We start from the raw sequence: 27,542 nt of genomic DNA on the forward strand, positions 1-27,542 counted from the left end.
CGCCGGACCGGACATGCGGCGCCCGCCCGGAGGCCACTGCGCGGTGCCACAGCTGTTGTCTGGGGAATAGGAGTTTGTGGCGTGCGAAGACGTGAGGAAGGAGTCACATTGCGCACGGACAGGCACCTGCGTCCCTCGAGCGGTCAAGCGAGGAGAGTGTGCTGCTTCTGCCAACTCATACCACCGGTGTGAAGCTGGAGGTAGAATAGGGGACTTTGAGCAATTGGCGGCTAACTGGCTGTCTTATGGTGCGAGGCTAATGAACATGACAAACGTAGGATGACGGGGGACAACCCAGCTACCGAAGGACACTGCCCCGAGCTGGACGGGGACGCGGCGCCGGCCACAACCCAAAATGCCAAAAACAAGCATCGAAAACCAAATGTGGCGAGCGGGGTCCGCCTCCGATGCAGACCGGACGGTTCGTGGTGACCAAAGGAGTCCCGGTGACTAGCTCCCTTGCTGGGGTAACAGGTCGCAAGGGCACTGCGATGTGTCGGAAATCCTGGCCATCAACTCGCCCATTGTTCGCGTCCACTTCCGATGCACTCATGCGCAGCCGCCCTGTATGGACGGCGTGCCGTCCATACGGGCCTCGCCACATGCCCCGACTAACGCATGGTGCTATCCGCATACCGCAGTATTCCTTGCTCGCCGCAGTTTGTCAGACCTTGTTTCGTGATGCGGCTGGGTTGAATCAGTGTTCTGGCGCCACCAAACCTGGCTCGGCGGTATGGACACCGTGTCAGAACTGTCAGATTGACGGCTGGACCAAAGTCAGGATACATAACATGGAATTACACGGGGGGTAGTAGCAGGTGCGGGGTATGGTTACAGCTGCAGGTCGTCTTCAAAATACAAGTCACTCTACTTGGTGGACGGTTGGGTTTCGTTTCACCACTCCAGGTCGGCAATCAACCCACGAACGCCCTTGGTATCATCCGCGTCGCGCTCCGCCGCAGTCCGGGCATACGTTACGGGACAGTCGATACTGCCACACATGATGGCCTCGTTGAGCGGGGTGTTGGAACAGGAGGCACAGATCTGGTGCAGCTCCCTCAAACGTGTCGTGGCCACATGCTCGCGGCTGAGCAATGCGTGTGCTGTCATGTCGGGAACAGCACGGCAATCACGGCAGACTTTCGAGTTTGTATTGTCGTCCCCACCGCATACCAGGCAGTGGGAGGAGACGAAATGCGCGTCAATCTTGCTTCCTCTCGCACCGCCATACGAGCGGACACGTTTCTTGCGCGGCATGTCTCGATACCACTGCTCGACGTCGCCGCCGACGAGGTTGAAGATGCGTGCTAGGGGTGGAACGAGGAGGTTGCGGATATAATACTCGGTGTCTATGTCCAGGGAGCGTTCCTTGAGCATCTCCTCAGGCATACGTGCGCGGTCGATCAGCCGACGGCCGGTGGAGTTGCTGATAAGATAGGGCACACGTTCGGCGTATTGGGGCTCGTCCCGGGGATCCTTGAGCATGCGGCGGTACGCGACTGCGGCTCCTGGAGGAGGCACACCGTCCTCGCTGCAATGTCAGCTGGATTTGGCAGAGGGTCATTTAGCTGCACTCACGAGTACGTGCCCAGGCGCACTTCCTTGGCAATGATAAAGTCCTGGATGCTCACACGCCCCTCGAGAATCTTGGTCCACTCTTGGCAGCAAAAGGCCTTGATCTCACTCAGGTCCTGGTTTCGGAACAGCATCTTGAGGCACACTTCCTCAATCTTTTGCTGAGCCGGGAACCCGTCACGCCGAATGGTTTCGATACCCTTTGCGTCAAACACGGGCTCCGTGTCGTCGGGGTGTTCATACTTGAACCCCACATAGCGTTTCTTGGCCATGAGCACGCTGCCCATGTAGACCTTTTCAAACTTGAGCTTGACAGGTTTGGGGTTCATGGCTGTTACCGTGTCGGCAATGTCGTTGCCAATCTTGAACGCTTGTTCCTTTGATCGGCCTGGGAGCGCAATGAAGAGCGAGTCTGTATCGCCATACACCACAGTGGCGTCCCAGTCTAAGCGCGAGTGGATGAGCTCTTGCGCTTTTTCAAGCGTCTCTCGGCCAGTCTGCACAATCGAGTCGGCAATCTCGATGCAGGGCATGCGGCCGGAGAATGTCGCAGAGGTGTAACCGTAGGTCACATTCTGGTGGGTCAGCAGGATTCACGATACGGTAACCCACCGCCATGAGCTTCAACCCCAGCTGCCTCGCGTTCAGCATTTGTGTGAGGCTCTTGTCTCCCCGTGCGTATTTCATTGCCTGCTTGACCATGACGCGCGTGTCGAGGATTTCGCCGAGCATTTTGGCCAACAGGCTCTTACGCACTGCCGGTTTAACATAGACCATGCCATTGGGCGTAACAGTCAAGTAGTCTTTGAGGAGCTCCAGTAAACCGTCGGCGACTTTGAGCTCGGTAAAGCCAAACTTGTCGGTGCCCTTGAACTTCTCCACGCGGCCCAGGCAGGTCGAGTAGCAAATGTTGTATGCGATCATGACGGACGGGTAGAGACTCTGAAAGTCGAGTACGACGATTGGGTGCGGGTAAAACTTGCTCTCGGGCTCCGCGATGAGAGGCACAGCAAATGGCGCGTTCTGTAATCCGACCTGTTCCTTGGACGGTGTGACCATCACAAAGCTCTCAGGCTTGGCGATGCGGAACATGAACGACTCGACCTTGAATTGGGAACCACGGAAGATGACAGCGTCAAAGTCGACACCAAAGACACGTGCAAACTCGGCACTCTTGCTGATCAGCTCGGCAGAATCGACAAGCTCCGCGTAAATGACGACACGTTGGAAGAGTACCTTGAGCACGCGAGTGGTATGCCCAGGGACTTTGCTCTTCCAGAGCGCCGTCAGGTCAGCCGCCGAGAACTGGGGTATTCTGCGGTTAGCATGTGCAGTGTTCCACGAGAAACTTACCTCTGACGGAGGAGGTGGAACACGACGTTCTCAAACGTGTACGCATTGAGCGTCACCTCGCCACGCATGATACGCCAAATGTTGAGCACATGGCGACCGGTGACCTTGAACGTCGACGTGTGGTGCGCCGAGTAGGCGTCCTTGCGATTTCCTCCCCCAGGAGTCGAAATAAGTCGCGAGATTGTATCGGGCAAGTCGATGGCTTCGAATCAGCTTGATTCCAATCGATAAGCCTACCAAACTCCTCATACGCTCTAGCTTGCAGGTATCCCCAGCTAGCATTATGCAGCTCCCACCCGGCAAGCACGTCCGGGTCCCAGTCCTTGACGGCGTCAATGACCCAGTTGATGAGGTCCAACTCCGAGTCGACATAGTGACACGGCACCCCTTCAATTTTGGCACGGCCATTGGCAGTCTGGACAGAGTCCACGACAACGTATCCTGCATGATAGCCGGGGAATCTCGTCGTGTTGGGTAGATCAGCCCTATCGTTCTGGAAGCAGAAGAATACGGCTACTATGTCGTCCTGTTTTGGGTCGGGGAGGAAGTGCAGCCGGGAAGGCGCAAAAACCTCCAGGAGCAAGACAGACATGTTCTGCTGCTCACGCTGCGGCTTCTTCTGCGACAGCTTGAAGCCAAATCGGTTCTTCTGTGTAGGGACTGCTAGCTGAGAGGCAGCAACAGCGGTAGCATCCTCCTTCTCGCAGTAAGAGAGGACTTGGCGTAGAGTCGGTGGAGGAGCCGCGAACTCCCAGCCCGTTTGCGACCTCGCCAGTTCGAAAGCCTTGCTCTTGAGCCACCCGGTTGCAGCAGCTGGCAGTTCCGACTCAAATTGGGGAATGTCGGCCACTCCGTTTCCTTTGACTTTGAACTGTCGGCCCGCAAAGAGCTTTGGAACGGGAGGGATATCGGTGGGATCGGAGTAGAACGGTTCACGGTACTCAACGGTATCGAGACCGTAATCTGCCATGGTCTCGACGACCTGTCGCAGGGAAGGAGGTGGATCGCCAAAGGTCCAGGCAGCGGATGCGAGATCCGGTCCACTGTTTGTTGACACCACGGATGTGGAAGTACCACCGCTCTGTCCACTGAGGCCCGTGAGTGGTGGAGTGGGGACGACTCTATGTTCAGGCTGAGAGGGGCTGGAGAGGCGTACACGCTTCTTTGGTCGACCATTCAACGGCGCATCTGCTAATGGAGGTAAGGTTGAAGCTGGCTGAGTGGGTGCGCGGGTAGGGGCGTGTGTTGGATCGTATGTGTTGAGTTGGGTGTTGATCAATGTGGCCGAGACCTGGAGCGATGGCGTATGCGGCATCTTCGGTGGGACACGGGTAGCTGGCGGTGTTGGCTGAGCGTTTGGTGGAATGAACTCAATGTCCTCGACGTTACGGGCCTTGATCTCCAGGAGCTCTGGTTTAGATGCCGACCGTGTCGGGCTCTGTGGGCCCTCGTCTTCTTCCCTCTGCTGCTTGTCCAGCGGCGAGGGCTGTACGGGTGAGAGTGACCACTTGGCCAGGCTCCGTTTGGTGTTTGGAAGGACAATTGCGGGTGTCTTTGACGGAGTATGCGGAGAGATACGAGGAGTCTGTTTGCTGGGCGTAGCGAACGGGGAGCCACGAGATCGAGCAAATATGTTGCGTACCAGCGAAGTGGGAGTCGCCTGCTCGCCGTTCGTACCTCGGCTTTTCGTTGGGGTCTGTGGGTCCGCGAACGGGTTGGCGCTAGGAGAGGAGAACGCGACGGACATGTCCATGATGGTGCTGTTGTCAGTGAGGAAGACAGCAATCATACGCTTACCTGAGATCGCCGAATCCTGCCTGTTCCGCAAGACGACGTTGCCTCGCCACCTTTTGCCTTCCCGTCGAGGCATTTACCGACGTAGCGGTATGGCCGGTGCCCATGGATGTCGGAGTGGACTGTCTTGTGTGTTGAGGAGTTTCACCGGGCATCATTTGGAGAAACATCTCATCAAACTCGTCGTAGTCATACTCGTCATCATCGTCGCCTTGAGGTTTCTGAGTGGCGCGAAGACGCTCACTCTCTTGAGCGTGACGTCGAGCTAGCGTTTCTTCCTCATCCTCATCCTCGTCGTCTCCTGCCTCTTCCTCGTCGATGGCTGGGAGGATGGCATCGGGGTTGACCTCAGCCATGACGCGCTCGCCCTGTGATGCTTGGCTGGCGACAATGTCGAATGGGTTGGGCTCGTCATCGTCGTCGAAGAGAGGAGGAGAGGACGGCTGTGGTGAAGAGCTTGGGTCGACTGGGCCAGCTGGGGATGGGCCAGCTTGGGATGGTACTCGTACAGACGGTTGCGATTTCTGAGTTCGCTGAGTGCGGTACATCCTGGGCCAATGAGCCGAGACGGCCTCGAACGTGGTCATGATCCACTGTCGGTTAGCTGTGGCCAATGACGATATAACCTACCCTGTCGTACTTCCGTTTCTCGCCATTCTTCCCACCCCGAATGTCAGAAGAGAAGCGGTCAAATGTGAGCTTGCCACGTCGGATGCGTTCGACGTCCATTCGATCCTGGAGCATACCCCACAGCTCCTCGGAGATCTTCCAGTCACCACCGCGGTTATTGACGTCTGCACCGTCAAGTTTGTACCCGAGCTCTTCCATGGTGCGGCCGCGTCCACCGCCCGAGATGGGGAGCATCTCCTTCTCGGAAGTGCCCAATCCGCGAGCCCCTCGGCGCCGGCGTTCGTCCTCCCACAGCTCGCGCATGGCCGGGACGAGCTTCTCCTCAGGTTCGAGAGGTTTATGGAGCAGCTCGATAAAGTCGTGGTGCAGATCACGTTGTTCGAGACGGTTGCGGTTCATAATCTGGTGCGGGAGGATGTCAATCTCTAGAGCGGTAGTGGTGTCCTTCGAAGGCGAGAGACCCGGTGGGTAGACCATATCACCAGGCGCGTTGTGTGTGGTGATGAATCCGGGAATGTCTTCAAGGACATTGTCGTCGTCATCAAAGCCAGGAAGTGGTTCGCGAAACGTGCCTCCTGAGAGGTCGAGGTTGCCACAGCCATAAAGGTCAAAGTCGCACATGAACTGAAGGACGTGGCTGAGGTGCGCCTCGTGAGGTTGCCATTCTCGGCCCAAGACGGACGGTTTGCGTAGTTGATCAGTTGCCACTCGCATGCGCGCCGGGTTGATGAGCGAGACCTTGAGCCAGTACGAGTAGCCGACGTGGTATCCGTAGAACGGCACGCCTTTGACCAGCATAACGGACGCGACATGAAGGTGTCGTGGATCGGTACCTCCAGCATAGTTTGCAGCGGCGGAAGTTCCATGAGGATTTTGCCTCAGCGCCATACAGATGGCACTGTTGAGGGAGACGGCAAACCGCTGACACATACGCACCACGCGTTCCGGTCGCAAGGGGTCGATCGAGTCCATCGGGAAAGGAACGAAGAAGTACGGGTAAGCGAGGTGGATGTTGGCGCAGACTTTTTGGTTGGATGGGGTCGTTCCAAAGATGCGTATAACTGGAAACTGCTGCGGCACGACGCCTGGGGGCACAGCGGTGGGGAGCGTCGAGGGGATGTAATGAGCGCGAAGGGAAGGGAGGGGTGCTGCCATTGAGGACAAGATGTGGGTGATCCGGAGGCGGAGAGCGGGCTCGCCTGCCGTCAGTTGTGGGCTCGTCATTCCACTCACTCTCCGGATCCCCTTGGGATTGCATGATGCAGGTCTCTTGTCGTTGGTGGGATAAAGACGATGAGAGTAACGTACAGCAATCAACAGAGTGCAACAGTTGACCGCTCGAACACCGTCATCTTTCTCCCACGTGACTTGACTGTGGGGACCCCACGCGCGTCTTGCCGAGCTGTGTCGCCATTTCGGGCTCTTCCGTCGAACGAGTCGTCTTATCTCTTTGTCCAACGGAGCATGCAACAGTCAGCCGCAAGAGCTCTTGTCACCACCCCCTCACTCATACGACCTCGTGTTTATACCATCGGCCGCACAGCTGCTGCCCAACGCACTCGTTTCCTCTTCCCATCTCGTGCTCGACCCTTCTCCACCTCGCTAGCCACGATGACAAAGGTCGCCGTCTGCCAGATCCTGTCCACCAACGACCCAGCACACAACCTTGCCGTGTCGAGCAAGGTCATCCGTGACGCCGTTGCTGCCGGTGCAAAAGTGAGCTTTTACCAGTGGTGTTCAGAGCTTACTGTAGGCCGTCTTCCTTCCTGAAGCATCCGACTTCATAGCAACCTCGGCCCAAGAATGTCGTGACCTCTCCTTCCCTCTCTCCCAGCACCCCTATGCTCTCGGCCTGCAGAAACTCGCCAAAGAGCTGGGCGTGACTGTTTCAGCGGGTGTGCACGACCTTCCCGAGGCAGACGAACCCAATCACGAGCCCGAGGGCAGTATCCGCGTGTACAACACGCACGTCCTCATCGGCGCCGACGGCTCTCTGCTTGCCCGGTACAGGAAGCTGCATCTGTTCGACGTCGAGCTCGCCCAGACCAACGAGGATGGTACTCCGGCCAAGCCTAAGCGGACGGGCGAGAGCGACCGGATCATTCCCGGCGGTGAGATTGTCCCTCCCATCCCCATTGCCGGGGTGGGCAACATCGGTCTCGAGATCTGCTACGACCTGCGCTTCCCCGAACTCCACATCATCCTCACCCGATTGGGTGCCGACATCCTGACCTTCCCTAGCGCATTCACACTGCGCACAGGAAAGGACCACTGGCGTGAGCTGACCAGTACCTCGCATGTAGCTGACACACTACAGCCACCCTGTGCCGCGCCGTCGCAATCCAATACCAAGTCTACGTCCTGGCTGCGGCCCAGTACGGCGACCACAACCCTTCGCGTTCGAGTTGGGGCGAATCGCTTGCGTTCGACCCTTGGGGCCGCGAGCTTGGCCGTCTGAGGAGTATCAAAGAGGAGAGCCCCGACGTCGACAGGATGTACGCCGAGGGAGGCGAGTTTTTCATCTGTGACGTTGACACGGGCGTCGTTGGGTGAGTTAGTCGCAGGGAGCTTAGCTGACAGCAGCGAAACGCGCACGCAAATTCCGCTCGCCATCCAAAAAAGGATCGATCAGTATGGCATCGTGGGCAAGGAGCTTCCCGAGCCTCCTCTCAAAGAGTAGAAACATAGAATGCACACATAATGCATTGGCCCCTTTGATGCATATGACTTCATCTCTACCCTTGAGCGTGCCATGCCTTGTATTGTGTTGGGCCACGACGTTTTATGCATGTCCTTCTCAGAAAGCGTGAAGCGGTCGAGCCGATTGCGTCATTGACTGGTGGTGGACCTGGTGGAGGGCGACCAACCGGGCCGACTTTGAAAGTGGGATCTCGATTTCGCCCTCTTCCCCACCTCTCCACATCTGCCCAACACGAGCAACCTTCGACAACTCACACGCATGTCGCTTCCAGAGTGGCACTCCGTTATCAACAACCTCGTGCAGGAGCAGGGTGCAACTTCTGCCGTGCCTAATGGTACAGTTCACTCATTGGGGAGAGGGCTCACAGACAGTGTACGCGTTCGCGACCGTCGAAGATAGGGCGCCGAGGGTGCGACATGTAATACACCGTGGATGTGAGTGCGGTTCATATCCAAGGCGTGATGCTTCTCCACTCGCGCAGTACAGAACGTAGCTGACATCAATCACAGTCTCTCCTTCGGGCTTGTTCCTCGCAACAACAGACCGACGCATGCCCAAGGCCACGCAGCTTGACAACAACCCGGCCGCGTCCATCGCGTGGTACTTCAGCGTATCGTGGACCCAAGTGCGCGTTGTCGGCACTGCATTCACGTATCCTGGAGGACACCCTCCAACGGCCGAAACGCCAGAATACTGGGAACACGAGCGCGAGAGGCTGTTCGAGCGCGGGATCGGGCCTGCGCTAAAGGCCAGTTTTGCACGCCCAGAAGCGCCTGGTACTCTGCTCAAGGACGCGCCACCGGCGATTACCTGGCCTACAGAGCTGGGGCGGGAAGGGTTTGAAGTGAGTAGCATTTGTTGGGGTAGTTAACTAGCTGCTGACACGATGGTGTAGAACCCGGAGGAGCAGGCGCAGCTCGCGTTTGCCCACAGCAACTTTTGTATCCTTGCGCTGGACCCCACGATGGTGGAGGTGCTGGAGCTCAAGTGCACACCGCATAGGCGCACGGCATGGACGCTGCGTGACGGGACATGGGTGAAGGAGGAGCTTGTGCCGTGAGATGTGAACGGTCTGCGCGCTCCGGGTACACGTTTGATAGCTGTTGCTGACGTGACTGATAATCACGCCAGTAGTGGTGTCCTGACCCGTCCCGGATATTTCAAGGGGCTTTACAGAACGGAGCTGCGCCGCATAACTGCGACGTCCTGCTGTCTTGAATGGTCAGACAAGGAAGAGCGCGAATCACGAGCCGAGCTCTGTGCACTCGGCTCACACATGTCTGGCCGCCGAGACGGCCGACACGAGAAACGCATTGCCACTGGTGAGAAACGACACATTTCATATGAACTAGGTATTTCCTTGGCAGATTGTCTTGGCCGAAGCTCACCGTCGATGGGCAGCTCCGTTCTGTATAGGATTCACTGCAGCATGTGAGCCACAGCCCCAGTTTTGCATACCCCAAAGACACGCTAAACTCACTTGCTGGCGAAGAACCGCTTGGGACTAGACCGCGTTGCTATGACTGTAGCTGATGCCTTGACTGATGGTGGACTTCCGACTACCGCTGGACCTTTGGCTTACATTTGACCGCTGGCTCCTGATGGACCCTTGGCCGTTGCTGACACCAGGTGTGTTGGGTTGGACGACCGGGACCGCACTCTGTTGGCTGCCACCTGGCATCGGGCTGCTGGTGCCTCTAATTCCTTGACTGTTGGTTGACTTTCGACTGCCGCTTGACCTCTGGCTACCATTGGAACTCTGGCGCCTGATAGACCCTTGACCGTGGCTGTTGGCACGAGACGTGTTGGGTTGGACCACCGGTACCGCACTCTGTTGGCTGGAACTTGGCCTGGGGCTACCGGTGACTGCACTCTGCACGCCAAGTTGGACCATCGGTATCGTACTGTGTTGGCTGGCACTTGACCTCCGGCTATTGGCGGTCGGACTCTGGACGCCACCATGTCCTTGGCTGGCAGTGGGTGTGTTGGGGCGTTGTGAATTGGGCCTGTTTGTCACTGGCGCAAACCCGCTCCAGGCCTCAACATCATTCCTGATCGCATCAAGCTGCCGCCTTTCGACTAAAGTGCACGCGTACTTGACGGCCTACAGTCAGAAGAGGTATCAGACACTTGTCACTCACACTCTTGACTGCGATTACAGCCAGACAGATCAGACTGAGAGTCGGGATGATCCACTCTGCTTGGAGCCAGTTCCAAATTGCACTGTGGAATGGCACATACGCCAATGAGGCGTTGACAGGTATAGGCGAGTCGGGAGATTTGACCTTGTAGATACCTGCACCAACCGAGACAACGCCTAATCCCAAAACCAGTTGGGCGACCTCAGCAGACATGATCTTCGAAGTTCCAGTTCGGATCGGACCGCCACCGGAGCTCCCCGCAGCGTCCGGCCTCCGAGAATAGATGCCCCATTCAACCATTTTATCCGCAATGTAACCATCCGACAACATGACACGAAGTGCGAGGAGCACAAGAACGATACCCTGGATATCAGTGTTCGAATTCAATAGGAGCTCACCATAACAGGAAGTAACCAGAAGGCTGCGCGAATGAGCTCGGACAGAAAGCTGGTTTTTCCTGTTTGGAACAGCTGGAATGCTGTTTGGGTATTATTGGCAGTGTTGTCGATGCTGGTGAGGTTGGCTAACGAGTCGTCGACAATCACTCCGGCATCCCAGCCAGTAGCCTGAGACGAGGGTCAGCGTGGGACTTGGCAGTGTATGTATTTACATCAATGACCTTGCCCAGTATCTGGCCGGCGTACTGGTACACGTCAACTGCTGCTGACGTGTCTGAAACGTTGGTTTCAGAAAGCCAAGTGTCGAACGTTGGGTCAAGGTCGAGGCGCTTGAGGCTGCTGCTAAGTGACAGCCTCAGGGTGGTGTCGTGTGGATTGTTCACGAGGGCGTCGAATTGTTGACAGACTTTGAGGAACCACACTCCGCTCACGATCGATTGCATGGCGTTCTTTCAGGCGTGAGTAAATGGATACAGCTGTATATTGTGTACTCACTGCCATTCCTACCAGCAATAAAAAAATAGCAAACAGGAGCGGGAAGTGAATCATCTCAAACGCCCAGACACGAAGCTCTGCGATGTCGTTGAATCCGCTCCTCTCCATCCAAATGAAGCGACACAGGGAGAGCACAACCAAAACGACTTTTCCGTCAGCCTTCAACTTTGTCAAGCCCGGGAGTGCGCTCCTTACCTAGCAGCATTTGACAGACGAATATAGACTTCACACCCCAAATCGACAGGGCAGTTTCGAAAGGCGATGTCAGATTGTTCAACCCTTCACCTCTGTGTGCCATGTCAGAAATCTTTAAAGGCAACTAGGGACAACGCTCACAGAATGATGAAAGTCAGAGACAGCAATCGCTCCCTTCGTCTGCCGTTTGCAGCGTTCTGTGCGTTACGGGCGGCGAAGCGGTTGTCTTGTGATCGTAACTCCTGGCCCTCGAGAGCTTTTCGGACATTGAGGCGCCAGGTTCGCCTCCTGGCCTTGCGGGTGAAGTTCTCGTCATTGGACTCATCGGCGGTGTTATGGCCCATCATCTCCTGGACCTCGACGTGTAGGCTGCGGGCGATGTTGCAGTGCCCGGTCCAGTCCGACGAGAGAGGGCGAAGCTGATTATTTTGCTCGGCTTGTTTGCCCTCGCGATGTGGAGGGTTTGACGACAAGAGGTTGGCCCCCTGATCCAGCTTGTCCATGGTCTTGAATATTTGATAGAGCTGCTTGACAATACTATAGGACGCGTCCTCGCCCATTTCGACATGGTCGTCATACCAAGGTTTGAGGAGCTTGAATAGGGCATGGGCACGCCGCAAAAGCTGCCCATTGCACTCCTGAAGGAAAAGCAGGCAGGCCAGAATCTCTCCGACCATGATTTGAGAGTCACAGTGCTTAGGATCGGCAGCCGCCTCGACTTGTAAATAGGCGTATTGTCGACGTCGTTTTACCACACAACTGCCCAAATGTTTGCCGGCCTTGTGGTACCGTCCACGAATCACAGACAGGAATCGTTGCGAGTAACCTACATGTATAAGGAACTCGGCATTCTCTCGCTTCAAGACCACACTACTAGCAGATAGAAATGACCTTGCAAAGACAAAGAGCACGGCGAGGTACATTAGGGCGATTTTTCCAATTACCGAGTGGAGGCCTGGCGCAACCCAGACAGCAAGGACAGAGAAGACTTCAAGCGATTGACCGGCCAAATTTGCCCTCTGGTGCATAGGCAGGTAAAGCCGGCGCCACGCTCGCCAGAACCGAAGGCGCAATCGCTTACTATTCGGCCACCGCAAGCGTTTCACCGTATTCGGAAGGGAGGTTAGGAAGGATGTGAGGGGCGGAACAGCAAGGGGGAGCCACCGCAAGAGATTGACGTTCTTCAGAGTCGTGTTTGGCACGGGTATGGGGCGTTGAACAGTAAAGGTGGGCCACCGCGCCACAATATTCGCCTTCTTCAGAGCCGTTATTAGGACGGGTATCGGACGTTGAATTGCAAAGGTCACCAAAGTCACTTGAAAGCTTTCGATGGCTTGTACTGAAAGGATGAGTCGGCTGCTTCAATGGTGATCGTGGAGACTCACCATATGCGACATCGTTCGGGTCTGCGTCCCAGGTTGTAAGACCGACTAAATCCCATCCTGCGCTGGCAAGGCCAATATAGAGAAAGGCAACAATGTTGACAAACGTCATAGCAATGTGTATCTCAGGAACACTTCGACCCCAGATGGGACGCTGCGACCACCACATGGCAAAAATGACGGAGTAGTACCTGAAGAGGATTAGACGAGGCATGAAGTTCGGTACATACGCGAAGAAGTTGAGGATATCTCTCATATTGGCAAACATGTGGGTGTTGGCGTACAAGCTGAGTGAGGCCGAAAATGTGATGTCTGTTGCGGTCAGCTGTATGTAAGTACACCGTGACGTTGGTCTTTTAACTTACCCAGGATAATGTTCAAAATGTCTAGCGCTGGAGTGGTTCCTGGATAACGCGGGAACGGTGTAAGAGACATATCGATCCTTGTTGACAAGTTCTTGCCCAATCTCTGATACCATGGAGGCTGCTTCACGTCGTAGACGACTCTGGAGTACTGGTGAGCATACAGTATGTACGTAGTCATGCGACATGTTACCCCACCTTGAATTTATGTCCAGGGGGCCGGGATTTTCCGTCTGGCTCTTCAGAATTTTGTCTTCAAGCTGTACGATTTGTCCTTTGAGTCTGTCCAATTCGGTCTTCTTGGCCGTGAGGATTTCCTTGCCACGGTTTTCGAAAATGTCGCCTTCCAGTTGAATGTAAAGAATGGCTTTATGAAGCTGTCGGACCTGGTCAAGAACCTCCCTGAAGGCGGGCCCGAAGGATCCAAGAGGCTCCTTGATGGCCGTACGAGCTATCTGCAACTGGTGCTCAATCACGTGGCAAAGCATTTGCACTTGGTCGTTCAGCTCGATGAGGGAACAGCGACGATATGTGAGAGTCTCAGCCGTCTCATTATTCGAAAGCGGGGCATCCAGGCCGTATAATTCCTTAATCGTGTCTCTGATGTCCTTGATTTGACGGTTAAGCTCGTTGACAGCATTGACCTTCACAGAGTGGTCTGATAAGGACCGGTCATTCCGCTTTACTTGCTGAACTGTTTGATTGATCTGTCGGATTAGGTCACTGAGACGCTCGAATACGACGATAAACATTTCCTCGCGCGTCTTCTCTGGCACCGTTATGGGAGTCGCTGGCGGTGGGGCAGACACTGCACCAGCTGGGGGTGAGGACGTCCCCGCAGTGGTTGACGGTGGAGTAGACGCTGCTGGGGTCAAAAGTGCGGAAGATGAAGATGCGGCTGGTGTGGACTGCGACGATGAGGAGGCTGTCGGAACAGACGGTGAGGAAGATGCTGCCAGTGGGTGTCCGACAGGCAAGTCTTCTAATCGCTTGAGCTTGTCCTTTGCCCGCTGTTTGTTGATCTCCCCCAGGGCCATCTTGTATTCCTTTGAGCGTCTTGTGACTTGTTGAACGGCGTCCAAAGAGGTCCAGGGGTTGTCGTCGTCTGCCGGGTATGTCATGGCCAATGGTATGTACTACTGTAGAGGACGTAGAGGTAAGCCGTAGAGTGTGTAATGCATGCACTCGATGCATAGATAGCGCGATAGCTCCAGTGCGGCCACCCACTGTGCTTCTGCGGGTCTGCTTCTGCCAAGCCACCGGGTCACTGGCCACTGGCCACTGATCACTGAGTCCACCTTTTTGTACCACGCACAGACCACCCCCGCCGCCGCGCCGCGCGCCGCCCCCACCACACGTTACCACGGCCACCAAGTATGCCAAGACGGTCACTTCTGAGTCGCGTTGTTGGCCATCTTTGTACATATGCATGGGACACTTGGGCCCCCGTCCAAGAGCACTGCTCCGATACGGGTGGCAAGAGCTAAGACACGGTCGGTCACAAAAGGGCTGGTTCGAACGAGACGCGCTGCTGCACGGCGAGTGCATGGTGTTGTCAATGTTGTTGGGGCTGGCACAACAGTGTACAGTGTGGATCAAACTGGGGGCGTCTGTGCAGAACCAAACAATGGTGCGACCCTTCTCGCCACCCAACAACAAACACATCTGTCTCATCACTCACTCCCCACCGACCACCAGCCACATTCAAATGCATCCCCATCAAACCCTCGCCATCATCATCCACTGCGCTTCAAACCCTCCTCCGTAACAAACACCCACCAACGCCGCACAACCAAAATGAACGGCAACGCGGCCAAGCCCACCTCACACGGCACGGCGGCCATGCCCCACACCCCTCTCACCCCTCGTCGCAGCCATGCCGAGCTCCCTCCTCTGCCGCCCGAGGAGCCCCAGTCCGAACTCTTTGCCTGGTTCTACGCCCTCCTGGCCCTCGTCCTTCCCTTTATCACGTTCATGGTCGTCCTCCCCGTTCAGATCGTGCTGGGTATCACCAAAGGCATGATCATCGTCTACAAGGAGCTGTGAGTCGCAGAAGGACAAGACGGAAAGCTGACGATCAGTCTCATCCCGCGACTCCTGCGTACTCCCACGACGTAGAATCCCCCATCAAGTGTCAAGTACCAAGCCTCTCCGCCGGCCTAGGCGGTAGGCCTCCCTTCATCACGCATCACGAGCGCGCGAGCACGTAGCCGACGATGCCAATACAACACGATGTCCATTATAACTACCTATGTAGCATTGAGGGGCGCAACAAGCCGCCCGCCCCCTGTGGTAAAACCTAAGAAACCTAAGAAACCTATATGAAACCTGCAGCAACGACACTAAATCACCTCGGATCTCAGACCACTCACAACCTGGACGCCGCTAATTGCTAAGGAGCTATAGCTGAGTCCAACAACGCCTCCGTCTCGGCTCTACTGGCGGCGTTCCAAAGGTGCGCCGCTCCGCGCAGCGCGCCCTGCAATGGGCTGTACCTGTAAGAGACCTCAGGAGCTCCCTATCACCAACCATCGCCCACCACCACCGCCCTAGCGAGAATGAATCGAGGGGGTTCCAGCAGACGATCCCCCGCCGCCCGTTGCGTGTCCGAGGCCCGCCTGGTCCAGGAACTCTTTGCGAGGAGGCACAAAGCCCATGGCCGCCAGGTGCTCTTGGCCAGGGACGGCGGTGGCGATACGCATACGGCGGAGATCGGCCATGCGCTTGAGCTCTGCCTGGAACCGCTCCTCCTCCTCAATCTTCTTCCACTCCTTCTCGGCGCAGATGTTGCAGCCAGTCTCGTGGCCGCGGCCCTTGGGGTGGTTGGCATGCTTGACAATGTGCGATGCGCGCGTCACGTCGCCCTTGGCTTCCTTGAGCGCCTTCTTGGCGACCTTGGGGGTGCAGTTGGCGAGCTCGGTGACGGTCATGATGGGGTCGACCTTCTTGGGCAAAGCCACTGGAATGGGCGGCGCGGGGGTAGGTGGGGGAGGGGCGGTCCGGGTGGTGGCCCGGGTGAGGGGGACGACATGGGCGACATGGGCTGGGGCCGTGTGGCTCCGAGTAGGGGCAAGGGGAGCAGCCTGGACAGGGTACTCTGCAGGGACGCGCGGAGAACGCGGGGCATGGCCGTGGCCGTGGGTTGAACGCGGGGAGGTGATGGGGGCCGCTGGCGCCGGCGCCGAGTAAGGTGGGGGCTGGGCACTGTACGACGGGGCGGCGTGAACGGGAGGCGGGGCTGGCTTGCCATGGGCGTTGGCAATGTACCGCTCCCTGGCGCGCTGCTTGGCCTCCTCCGGGGTCAGGTTGTCGGTTGGCTGGCCGCGAGCATTGGCAATGTACCTCTTGCGCTGCTCAGCAATGTACTGCTCCTTTGCTGCCGCGAGGTACTCTTCACGGGCAGAGTTGGTGGAGCTGAAATCGCCATAAGCCTTGGCAGCCGCCGGAGACTTGTCGCGAGCAGAGTTGGGAGGGCTGTATTCGTTGTACGAAGTGTGGTGTGTTGGACCCTTGTCGCGGTGCTGAGGGTTCTGCAAAGTGGGAGGAGTGTATTCGACAAAGTCGTTGAAGCTAAAGTCGTCCTCGTGAACGTAGCGGTAGGGCTCGGCGTGCTTGTTGGGGTTTGGCTGGTGGCCAGACGCCTGGCGCTGAGGGACCGGAGGAAGGGGAGCAGTGTCGTGGCCGCCAAAGACACGCTTCCATAGTGGCTCCGGTGAACCATCACTGGGGGCTACGGGGGACTGAATGGGGGCGGGGTAGAGACCCGTGGGGTAGACTAATGTGGTGAGCAAACATTTCTGGAGTTGAGGTGCGAGACTTACGAGTCTGTTGTGAAGGCATAATGACAGTGATCAGCGATCGGTGAGAGATCACAGGAGAGGCAACAAGAAAAAAGAGTGAACGGGGTGGGACGAAGGCCTTGTTGAGTCTTCGAGGGGTCCTCCTAATGTATGCCCATCATGTGGGCATCAGTGCCAGGACACACGAGGTGCATAGGCACGTAGCATGTTTCCACGGCTGGCCATGGCTTGTGCTATGGCTTGCATGGCCGTGCTCTGGCGTTGCGGTTGCATGGCGTTTGTTCTGGCGTTTTGGACGACCAGGTTTCGGCTCGATTCGGTTTGTCGCGACAAAATAATGTGCCGGGTCCTGGAATGCGCGGTCACGGTGTCTTGGCGAAACCGTGCTGCTCTACCCAAACGACTGAGGGTAGGATGAGCTAACACGGACCGCCCAGGTGCGAGCTCAATGAAGGCGGTAATAGCATGGATCTGGAAAGATATCCGTAGTCGACGCTCGCTTGCAGACAACAGGTACAAAGAGCGTCTAGCGACATTCACATTCCACCTGGCGACCCGGAGACGTTTCGACGTGCGAACCAAGAAAATGTGTCCGTCCACTTCCTGAGGCTGTATCAGCCAGCTTTTGCGGATCTTGGAATGCAGATATCTCTCCCCGGTGCGTGCCGAAGCCATTGCAATCGTTTGGCCCGTGGGGACTCCCGACCAGCGCCCACAGTTGGACTCCGGACATCCGGGCCAGGCGGAACCCCCCGCAACAGCTCTCCTCCACCCACCAAAACCGCCGAAAACTCATCCAACTGTCGCGCCCAATAACGCCAATATCGAGCCTGTGCGCCGCGTGCGTGGGAGTCGGCGGCGCGGAGTCAACTCGAACACCCGGGTGTGCAGCCTGTGCGGGACGGCGGGTGCGGTGATGGCGCTCCGACGTGCCGTTGTCGGCATGTAGGCTGTGCAACGCGGCCAAAGCGGGAATGAGTGCTGTGATGTGATGGCCGTCGCGCAGCTAGTCTGCATCTTTCGGGTGCGCACCGCCGAAACACAAAGGACGCAACAGGCCCAAAGGACTCTAGGCGACCCAGATCGCTCCAAAGAGGGCCGCCACCACGCCACCATAACGACGCGCCGGTGGACGCGAGTTTGGCCTTCGACCTGTCGCCTCTGTTTTACTGCCGTGACAGCAACGGCGCCACCCCCGCACGGTGCGCAGCCACTGTTTTTTTTTTTCTCCTCCTCGCTCCTCTCTTGGTTGGACACACTTGCGCAGTCAAGCAAACACCACATGACCATAGCACAGAATGCACTGGTCACATAAGGGTGCACTGTTGTCTTCGACACGTCCGAGCGTCGGTAGAGACAGCCTTACTGGGCGCTACCCTCGAATTGCTTGCAGGCGTGGGGCACTTGTAAAGGTACCGCCGAAGGAGTCCAACTACCGTTGTCGGCAAGTTGCCTGCAGCAGTAGCCACTGGGGGGACAGCAGATAAAGAAGGAGCCGAGAGATGGGTCAGCGTGGGCAGACGCAGTCTCAGATCTGATCTGCCCGTTGCCCCACAAAAAAGACAGATTATCAGAGACATTTGGCGCGACGTGACCGGCCCAACTACGTTGTGAGGGACCGCAAAAGCTAGGAAGTCCATCTTTCGCAATGCAAGATGCTTTACGGTATCTTCCTTGGGAAGGTCCCAGGTACAGCTGTTCGTGCAACGTACTGAAGTTATGATCTGCGTTCCAGGTCAGTGCTTTGGCGTCGGCGGTGATCAGCTGCGCTGGATTCCCGAAAATTCACCAGGTGGGATTCTTCGTGGCGCCGAACCACCGGCCCCCACAGTGATTTAGAGGTCCTCATTGCAGTCCCCGGGGGTCCAGAACAGGTGGACGACACATGGGGGAGCCCCAGCGATGTTCCCGACCAAGACGGCCTTGCACGAGGCCCAGGTTCCACTGTTAAGAGCACGCCGCTGGTGGCACACGGGTGGGAGTTCGACAGCATCGAACAATCCACGCCAGTACCTCGGCACCAGGGGGAATGAATTGCTGCTTCTGCTTCTGCTTCTGCTTCTTTTACACCCACCGAGGTACGAATTTCCTTGTGAAGTTTGTGGTGGTGCCGAGGTTGCGGTAGGCAGCATAATGGGCCGAGCCGTTGGGAAACTTGGGTTCGGAGCCGGCACGGACCGCGGTGCCGCCATGCCGCCACGCCGAGCCGGTAGCGCCGAAAAGGACACTTAGTGCAAAAACGATGTGAGTAACCGCCCCGTCCGACGACACCATTCCTCTCAGCCTGTCGATCCATCATCGGACAGGCCAGAACGTCGGAGTTTGGGTACGGATTGGAGGCTGAACTTTACTTTGAAGTCGCCACCAGCGAGGACGAGTGCGCCGTCCTGCCCAACCGCAGTGAGCTTGAGCGGGTGCCTAGGCTCAGCGGACGTGTAAAGTAAACAACGGCTCATGTAGGAGAGCCATAGGAAACGGAGTGCTAATGTTGGTCTTGGGAGTTGAATGGGGTTCTGGATCGAACGATGTGTCTCGACTACCGCGTGGACGCAGAGTCGAAGCACCGCCGCGGTGGAAAACCAACAGTTTTCCGACAGCAAGAGTGGCGCCATTCGTCTGTTTCTTCTTCTGTTTATGCCGCAGTGGGCATCACCGCAAGTGTCTGCACTGGCACAGCAATGCATGTACGTGCGGTTCACGTGCACCCAGGCCCCAGCATGGGTCGGGTTCATAAAATGAGATCAAAAGTGAGATCGACAGGGGCGAAGGTTCAGAATCGAAAAAAATGGACATACGGGATATGCGGTGCCACAGTCGGACAATGGCTGGGCCACTTGGTACATCGGTACTGTCTTCAGACCCCTTGAACGTGGTGAGTTGTGACCCATGGCGCATAGGACAATCCGTGCACCACTGGAACTAGCTCTGTTCCAACCTAGCACGGGCAACGTGGATGAAAGTTTGGAGTTTGGACGGAGTAGTGTCGGCCCGCCACCAAAGCTGAAAAACGGCCCTTTTATCGTTTCTTTTGTCCAACCCACTTACCGACTCATGTTTCCACAATCCATAACAGAACTTGGAAGCGACGGGAGGTGTCATACCAAGGCGGAAGCGGTTGGTTGAGTATTACCCTGATACGGGAATAAAGCCTTATCCAGACTTAGGACTAACGGCCACTTCCAATGTATGGGTCTCCTCCGAGAGTCCCAACGCACTGTCGCCGAACCGCTCCGAAATAGTGTACTGAATACACCTATAAGTATGCGGCCTAACAGTCTGAATCTGGCAGCGTACTGTAATACGAGATGTCAAGCATGCACGATTCACCTCGGCGCAGGATTCCAGCGGATGCGGGGATCGGCGTCAGGTGCCACAAAATTCAAATTAAATAAGAGAAATTGTCTTGCGGGTGCCACGCTCCGCCCGACTTATAACCGGGATGATTCAAGTTTAGTGACCGGCAACAACTTTGCATCGGTCCATCCTAATTGACAACATCCACCTTGAACCCTTCCCTTGTTTGCAGCCCCTACATCCCGTCCAATCCTTAATTCTCCTTGCCCTCGTACATCTCGACGTCACCGCCCTTGTTACCAAGCCCCTCAATGTCCTCGTGGTGGTGCGAGGTCAAAGGCGAGTCCTTGTCGAACACCTCAGCGACCTCCTCAAGCGTGCGTCTGGATGTCAGCGGGAGCTCAGAAGTGTTTTACGTACCCTCGGGTCTCGGGGTAGACGAAGTAGATGATGAGACAGAGGTAGGTGAGAATACCAATGTACACGATGTAGTAGTAGTATCCAATAGCCGAAAGCGCGACGGGGTTCACCCAGGTGTTGATGCAGAGGGTCACGTACGTGACACTGTTCCACACGGCCAGGCCCTTGGCGCGGATAGTGTACGGAAGGATTTCGACAGTGTACGCCGAGTTGAGGGGAGACCATGCAAGGTCGTATCCTGAGACACGTCAGTGTCTGCCAAGTCAGACGTCGGTGTTACTTACCGGCGTAGAAGAGGTACAGGAAGGCGATGGTCGCACCGCCGATTGCCGGTGACTCGCCCTTCTGGAACTCGGCCGAGAGAACAGTGACGATGACGAGAGTGATAAGCATCATACCAGTTGACGCAAGCCAGAGGGTACGACGGCCGAGGCGTTCAACAAGGAGCGCCGCCGCAACGGCAAAGAAGAGGTTGGAGATGCTCATGCCACCGGAGATCAGACTCTGCGAAAGGTACGAGGTGATACCGACAGACTTGAGGACGGGCACAAAGTAGTAGCTGCGGCGAATTAGCTTCAGTCTCACGTTGACGAGGGTGTAACGTACCTGATAATACCGACACCGTTGAGCTGGGCACCGGCAGCGGTGGTGATGACAATGAACATCCTCTTGCGGTTTCCCTTGGTCGCCCACAGAGCGGACCATCCAGTCTTGTTTGAACGCTCGGCGTCAAGAGCGATGTGCACCTCCTCCACCTCGAGGTTGACAAGTGGGTCGTTTTCGTCACCGTTGGCGTGCTGCTTCGCAAAGATTTTGCGTGCTTCTTCAGTCCGTCCCTTGGCGATGAGCCAACGGGGGGACTCAGGGATGAAGATGAGGAACCCAAGCATGATGGCGGGGAATGCACACTGGATCAGGACAGGCGCGCGCCACGACCAGTGCGAGTCGGGAAGGTGCTGGAGACAGCCGTAGGTCACCCACGACGACAAGATCGAGCCGACGTAGTAGACGGAGATCTGCATGGATGTGGCCTGGGAACGGAAACGGGGGCTGGGGGTAAGCGGCATTCCGAGGAAAAACACTCACTGGGACAACTCTGCACACAGCGAAAGACCACCGACGGCGCCGATGCAGCTGAAGGTTCCCATTACGAACCTGCCCGCCATGAACTGGCCGAGGTTCTGCGCAGTCGCCTGGATAATGCCGCCAGCGACAACACCACTCATGCCAACGAGAATGGGAATCTTGCGTCCAACAGTGTCCGCGAGCCAGGCAGCGAGGAACGGGACGACAAGACCGGGAAGGAAGAGAAGAGCACTGGTGACACCGAGGATGTTGGAATCCTCCAGGCGAGGGAATGCCTCAAACAGCTACCACGTTAGTGCCACTGACATATGTGTTATGGGAACACACCTTTGGAACGGCCTGAAGGGCGTTCATGAGCGAGCCATCGTAGCCGCCCACGACTTGGCCCATCGCGGTGGTCATGACCCAGAGGACGTTCCAGCGGAGGCCAGGGTCCTTCCACCATCTGGCAAGTTAGGTACCGTGCGAAGGAATACGATCGCCAACTTGGCACGCACGATGGATGGGTGTTGTTCTCAACTCCGTTGTAGGTAGAGGGCATTGTGTCGTTGTTGTGAACATCAAGGTGCTTCGTCTTTGCTGTTATATATTGCTGGCACGTTGCTCCTGGTCCTGACTCGTTTTGACCTAGCCGGAAGAGCAAGCCGCCAAGCGAGGCTGTGACAAGTTGGCACCACTCACCAAAGTCAAGTTTGCGCAGCTTGAACAGGGCGGTGGCCCTGTGGGGTAAAGAGACTGGAAGTGGGCCATGCTTGCGGAATGTTGTCGGATAAAGCTAGAATCCTGTGTGATTGTTTATTGGGCACATGTCCGACCTTCCAACAGGGCTTCCCCACCGTGGCCCCCATCCACAACAAGGTTCTCCGGAAGTGCTCCACATGCCGAGACCCCGGGGCCATGAGCACCGGTCCGGAACCCCCGTTCGCCACGCCGCGAGGGGCATTCTAGTAGCCGATTACAAGGGCGTGTGTGCTGGACATGTTGGCTTTTCTCCGGTACCGGTGACCGTTGGCCGGTGCGGGTGGTTTTTCCACAGTTCCTTTCCCACGATCGTCCACGCACCCAAATGGCATGCAACGGGTGACCGGCGATATGCGATACCACACGTGATGTCATGATATTAAGACCCATGTTGTCTTATGAACTGAAGGCCAACTCCACACCGCTCCCAAGACCTTTTACCTGCTTCAAAGATGGCCATCACCCAGTCTACCGCCTCGCCGGCCCATGTGATCCCCGTCGCCGTGAGTCAATACGGATCACAACAGGTGAACTGACATGCATAGCTCATCGGCGTCGGCGAGATTGCCATGAACACCCACCTCCCTACTCTCACCTTGTGCTCGCACATGTTCAAGCCAGTGGCCCTTGTGGACATCTCCGAACAGGCCCTCGCGCACTGCAGCCAAAAGTTCCATGTCCCCAAGACATACACTACTGTGTGAGCTCTAGTTCGCTTGATGCCGCTCGTCAACTTACACACAGCGACGCGATGCTTGCGGATTGCCCCGAGGTGGAACTTGTCATGATCATGAATGCCAAGTGGGTGGCTTGCTTGGTAGCTGGTTGGCGTAATGCTGACAGGGCAGCGAATACCACGCCATCCACGCTGTGCAGTGCTTGAAGGCAGGCAAGAACGTCTTCATTGAGAAGCCGATGGCGATGACCGTCGAAGGAGCGAACGACATCGAGGCCGCGCGCGTGGCCAGTGGCAAGGTAGTCTTTGTCGGTTACATGCGTCGTTACGCTACTGCCTTCCTCCGTGTCAAGGAGGAGCTCAGCAAGGTGGCCAGTGGCCACATCAACTACATCCGCGTGCGGGACATCATCGGAATGGTCAGTGCAACTTGCAGCTGTCGGATCGGCGTCAATGAAAGCTTGACCGTTCGTCGACTGACCCTGCAGAACGACTTGTTTGTGGAACAGTCGGGGACCTTCCCTCTCAAGTTTACCGATTTCCCTGCCGGGTCGGGTGCTGAGCGTGGCAAGCTCTCAGAGCTGCAGCTCGCCCAGTCACTGGGTGTCAAGGCCGGAAACGAACTCGACCAGCGGACATGGATGCTCCTGAACGGTCTGGCATCGCACGACCTGAGCGCACTGCGCGAGCTTGTTGGAATGCCACAGCGTATCCTCAGCGCTGTCCGTTCTCCGGATGGTCTTTTCGTCTGGGTCACGATGCAATAGTACGTCTGCCACGGCGGGCAGGCACATGCTGACTTCAGCCCCGGCTTTGTCACATACTACGAGATGGGCATTGACAACGTGCGCAAGTTTGACGCGCACATCGAGGTGTATGCCAAGGACAGGCACTTCAAGGTCACGTACGACACGTGAGTATACTTTGTTGATGTGGAGAGCTTGATCCACACAAGACCTAAAGCGATTGTTCTAACACTGACGTGCCAGACCGTACGTCAAGGGTTTGCCTATTACGACCACCATTCTCCGCAGCCTCGAGAATGGCGACCACAGCGAGGAAGTGATCCGCCCCACTTTCGAGGATGCCTTTACCCTCGAGTACAAGGCGTTGTACGCGAGCCTGACACAGGGGGCAGAGGTCAAGACGAGCGTCGTGGATGGTAAGTGGGAGCAGAAGCCGCCTATAACGAGAGTGGAAACTGACATGATCCAGCTACAGAGGACCTTGTGCTGTTCAAGATGATCATGGACGCAATGGTGACAGTTTGATGGTAGGTAGTCACTCTGAAATGTATCATGGATCAAATGCTATCAGGAAGCGCTCGAAAATGGGCCCCAAGATTGTTTGTTCATGGCATCCGCAACACATCAGCCACCATGACATCACTGGATCAGAGCAAGAGGATGCGATATCCATTTTGCAGTAGCAGTGTCGGTGTCGCTATGGCCGGCCTCCGCCGATACATTTAACCGATAGTTGTCCATTTTGGGTTTTATTCACGCGGTACACTCCCCACACACTATCTAAATCCCTTCAGGCCATGGTCTTTACCGGAAAAACCACTCCCTGTGCCCACCGCGTGTCGTGATCGTCGGCCGGGGCGGCTGCCCACTGCGGCACACATGTCCAGCCACTTGTCCAGGTGGAGCCCACTTTGGTCAATGGGGAATACCAGGAAACTGGCGGGGAGAGCTGCGCATTGGCTTAGCTGCGCATTGGCTTGGCACGAGCTGTTAACCAAATACCATCATCTATAATATCATCTATGAAGAAATGAAGTCGTTCCAGTCGCCGGGTATTGTACGAAACAGCGACGTCCTATCCATCAGAAAGGCATGAGTCTGGTCCACTCACCAATATTGTTCATCCAGCGCTGTCCAGTTGGGATCGAGTACATCGTCCAACGCTCCATCGGGAAGGTTCAGCTGGGGGTTAGTGTTGATAGGACCTGAAAACGTACCAAGACATGCAAGTCCACGTCCTCGGCCGAGGTGGTGGATGCGGGAACGCCCGGAACGTGTGGTTGTGTCTTGGCGGCGGGCACTGGGGATGATCGCCGGCTGGCCTGCCGCGAAAGGTTGCTGAACGATGCGAGCAGGTTCTCAAAGAACCTCGAGACAAAGGCCATTGCCGATTCTGGTTCGTCGTCTGAAACTCTGGAGCAGATTTGGTGCAGCTCCTTCAGGAGAGACACAATGAGCCGCTGTTGCGACTTTGACACCCTGCGATACAGCTTCCCGTGGGTGAGTAGTGAAAACGGGATCTAGCTTGTGTGCGACTCACTACATGAAGGGACGAGCCCACTGAAGCCAGGCGGGCTGAGAGAACATCCTGGAGAAAGGGCATGGTGTGCTCCGCGTTCCTGAGTTCGCTAATGGCGTCTATGGACCACTGGAGGCAGTCGACAACTGCACTTTCAACCTCTACAGGCTGAACAAAGTCGAGCATGCGAAACCGGACGGAGGCAATCTCCATGAAACTGTAGGTCGTGATGCACCCCTTGACAGTCTGGCTGGCGCCGTAATCTGAAGGGATGTCAAATCGGAATCGGTCAAAACAGACAGGGCACTTACCAAACATCTGCCACTTCTTCATAAGAGCACGCATCAGGTCGTATGCTCGCTCGAGTCGCATGAGGGATTGAGTTGCGCCTATTGTTTCGAACTCTGACATGCCATCCCTACACAAACTGCCGATACGGAGCATTCTGCGGGGTTAATATAGGTCGAAAACACATGGCAAGGACTAACTCGAGGGACCAAGCTAACTTCAGGTCGATATCGACGACGCTTAGGTGTGTGTGTTGTCTAGCCCATTGCTCGCACTGGAATCAGCGCCCACCGACGGTCGTGTGTACCTACGTCACCGATCTCTCTCAGACGGAGAGTAGGAGGGAGGTCAAAGAGTGTGGAGTAGCTGCAACATGAGTCTTTGTGTTACTTGTCACTGTCTGCGGGCAACTCACGTGTGGTCAAAAGCTTCGTACCAGTCGTTAGCCCAAGTCCATAATTCTTTGGAGGAGTCTTACCGGCCAAACCTGAGGCTCGTGTCAGTCCAAGTACATATCCCTGTTAACCACAACTCACAAAACCAAGTCCTTTCCGTATCCTGCCACCATTAGCATATTTTGTTTGTGTCAATATAACTTGCCAATTTCTCCCTATACTCCTGCAGGTCATCGACAGGACCAGTTAGCTGCTGCTTATGCCATCCAAGTTGGTATGCCAGGCGAATTGCGAGTCCAATCTTGATCCAGGCCGTTTGGTCGGTTGGTTGTTTCCCTGGTGGAGATGAGTTCTCGCCTCGGCACAGTACATACAGTAAACTAGGATTAGGGTTGCTTGCACGATGGTTTTATGACAAGTGCCTTGTTCAATGGCAATACTCAGCAGGCGCTGTGAATGTGTGTGAAGGAGCGGGTACGATTCCTTGCGGAAAAACTTGCACGATGCGGCGAGAACGGCAGAGAACAGAACCGATGACGAGTCCCGCAGGTAGTCGTAGGTGTGTACTAAAGTTAGAACAGCAACATGGACTCTTTCTTACAGTCTGGGTCCAGAAGGGAAATAGGAGGATTGAGGCACTCGTGGAAGCTGAGAATGTTAGCCGCCAGCGGCATATCATCACTTCACAGTTGTACAAGTCGAATTGCTTCGTGCTCGCCAATGTAGCCGCTGCTGACTATACGATGTCAGTAATGTCTTGTGTTACGTATTGGCTTACTCACCGGGGTCATCTACAAGCCTTCGCCGGGCGTGATCACTCGATTCGGCCTGTGATTGTGAGACCGAGGACGTTGCCAAAGTGTCTGGTACCGTTCGCCGCCGACGCAGTGCTACATTGAGACCTGACATATCCGTGTCAGGCAAGGAGCGCTTCTTTCCCGCCATCTGTGGGGGTGGGACTGTATGGGCCATCTCCAACACAGACGTGGCCTTGGGGGAGTGAACATTGCGGACTGAAGGTGTCAAGCCGCTGGATGAGGGTGAGGCACTCGGAATGGTAGTCCTTGCCTGGCCGTCGGTGCCGTGTCTGTTGAAGCCAACAAATGGGTGTTCCATCAGCAGGGGCACGTAAGACTGTGGTGAGACTGAAGCGACGGCGTTGGAGCTAGTCGAAGCCTCCACAGGGTCGCAGGCGCAGCCATCGGTGGACCGTGTCACTCCCACCACTTGGGGCCCAGATTCCGAATTGGGGAAAGATGGGGGAGCTGGAGCAAGGCGCACGGGAGTGTCATCGTTGCTTCGTGGGCCATGTTAGTAATAGATTATGAAAACTGCTGTTAGAGACTTACCGTGATCGGTCTTTGAAGTTTCGGCGCGTCCGCTGGTAGGCGCATGGTAAGTCTAGTCGGCCTCCCAGTTAGCCTTGGCCAACGATGACAACTCACGACAACGTTCACAGGGTTGGTCATAGTCCTCGTTGTTTACGCATCTGACCTGTCCGCTTCAGCGTCTAGTCCCGAGGTGAGTTATTGCTAACCTTGATACCGCGAC

At 56.2% G+C, this 27,542-nt stretch overlaps 9 protein-coding genes across 9 annotated transcripts; 4 read left to right on the forward strand and 5 right to left on the reverse strand.

Moving 5' to 3' along the window:
• Positions 1-894: 894 nt before the first annotated feature.
• On the reverse strand, positions 895-6,610 carry REV3 (DNA polymerase zeta; the record flags this gene model as incomplete). The annotated part of the gene is made up of 9 exons (XM_028618473.1): positions 895-1,531; positions 1,579-2,150; positions 2,188-2,890; positions 2,929-3,130; positions 3,166-4,414; positions 4,571-4,688; positions 4,726-5,315; positions 5,353-6,551; positions 6,586-6,610. The coding sequence occupies 9 exons, from the start codon at positions 6,608-6,610 to the stop codon at positions 895-897; spliced, it is 5,295 nt and encodes a 1,764-aa protein (XP_028473429.1).
• Positions 6,611-6,963: 353 nt separating this feature from the next.
• Positions 6,964-8,032, forward strand: NIT2 (Carbon-nitrogen hydrolase; the record flags this gene model as incomplete). The annotated part of the gene is made up of 4 exons (XM_028618474.1): positions 6,964-7,068; positions 7,106-7,628; positions 7,670-7,901; positions 7,975-8,032. 4 exons carry the CDS (start codon positions 6,964-6,966, stop codon positions 8,030-8,032), a joined length of 918 nt encoding a protein of 305 aa, XP_028473430.1.
• A 279-nt stretch (positions 8,033-8,311) lies between these two features.
• On the forward strand, positions 8,312-9,113 carry EHS24_002751 (uncharacterized protein; the record flags this gene model as incomplete). Its single annotated transcript, XM_028618475.1, has 4 exons — positions 8,312-8,387; positions 8,425-8,487; positions 8,563-8,897; positions 8,949-9,113. 4 exons carry the CDS (start codon positions 8,312-8,314, stop codon positions 9,111-9,113), a joined length of 639 nt encoding a protein of 212 aa, XP_028473431.1.
• Positions 9,114-9,437: 324 nt separating this feature from the next.
• Positions 9,438-14,147, reverse strand: EHS24_002752 (uncharacterized protein; the record flags this gene model as incomplete). Its single annotated transcript, XM_028618476.1, has 13 exons — positions 9,438-9,475; positions 9,534-9,570; positions 9,636-10,157; positions 10,195-10,672; positions 10,723-10,760; positions 10,805-11,041; positions 11,088-11,233; positions 11,283-11,374; positions 11,424-12,000; positions 12,668-12,855; positions 12,895-12,976; positions 13,030-13,169; positions 13,225-14,147. 13 exons carry the CDS (start codon positions 14,145-14,147, stop codon positions 9,438-9,440), a joined length of 3,498 nt encoding a protein of 1,165 aa, XP_028473432.1.
• Positions 14,148-14,823: 676 nt separating this feature from the next.
• EHS24_002753 (uncharacterized protein) lies at positions 14,824-15,329 on the forward strand (the record flags this gene model as incomplete). The annotated part of the gene is made up of 2 exons (XM_028618477.1): positions 14,824-15,068; positions 15,284-15,329. The coding sequence occupies 2 exons, from the start codon at positions 14,824-14,826 to the stop codon at positions 15,327-15,329; spliced, it is 291 nt and encodes a 96-aa protein (XP_028473433.1).
• A 246-nt stretch (positions 15,330-15,575) lies between these two features.
• Positions 15,576-16,866, reverse strand: EHS24_002754 (uncharacterized protein; the record flags this gene model as incomplete). Its single annotated transcript, XM_028618478.1, has 2 exons — positions 15,576-16,801; positions 16,848-16,866. 2 exons carry the CDS (start codon positions 16,864-16,866, stop codon positions 15,576-15,578), a joined length of 1,245 nt encoding a protein of 414 aa, XP_028473434.1.
• A 3,507-nt stretch (positions 16,867-20,373) lies between these two features.
• EHS24_002755 (uncharacterized protein) lies at positions 20,374-22,167 on the reverse strand (the record flags this gene model as incomplete). The annotated part of the gene is made up of 7 exons (XM_028618479.1): positions 20,374-20,503; positions 20,541-20,778; positions 20,825-21,099; positions 21,147-21,590; positions 21,627-21,910; positions 21,954-22,071; positions 22,124-22,167. 7 exons carry the CDS (start codon positions 22,165-22,167, stop codon positions 20,374-20,376), a joined length of 1,533 nt encoding a protein of 510 aa, XP_028473435.1.
• Positions 22,168-22,819: 652 nt separating this feature from the next.
• On the forward strand, positions 22,820-24,314 carry EHS24_002756 (uncharacterized protein; the record flags this gene model as incomplete). Its single annotated transcript, XM_028618480.1, has 8 exons — positions 22,820-22,870; positions 22,913-23,067; positions 23,112-23,168; positions 23,216-23,462; positions 23,532-23,809; positions 23,849-23,956; positions 24,033-24,205; positions 24,265-24,314. 8 exons carry the CDS (start codon positions 22,820-22,822, stop codon positions 24,312-24,314), a joined length of 1,119 nt encoding a protein of 372 aa, XP_028473436.1.
• Positions 24,315-24,750: 436 nt separating this feature from the next.
• On the reverse strand, positions 24,751-27,460 carry EHS24_002757 (uncharacterized protein; the record flags this gene model as incomplete). The annotated part of the gene is made up of 14 exons (XM_028618481.1): positions 24,751-24,754; positions 24,901-24,971; positions 25,007-25,279; positions 25,330-25,571; positions 25,620-25,753; positions 25,815-25,835; positions 25,888-25,962; positions 26,012-26,024; positions 26,075-26,083; positions 26,133-26,154; positions 26,593-26,723; positions 26,774-27,288; positions 27,341-27,372; positions 27,437-27,460. 14 exons carry the CDS (start codon positions 27,458-27,460, stop codon positions 24,751-24,753), a joined length of 1,566 nt encoding a protein of 521 aa, XP_028473437.1.
• Positions 27,461-27,542: the final 82 nt, after the last annotated feature.

The sequence above is a fragment of the Apiotrichum porosum genome (assembly GCF_003942205.1).
Source record: "Apiotrichum porosum strain DSM 27194 chromosome Unknown scaffold_13, whole genome shotgun sequence".
Taxonomy (NCBI): Eukaryota; Fungi; Basidiomycota; class Tremellomycetes; order Trichosporonales; family Trichosporonaceae; genus Apiotrichum; species Apiotrichum porosum.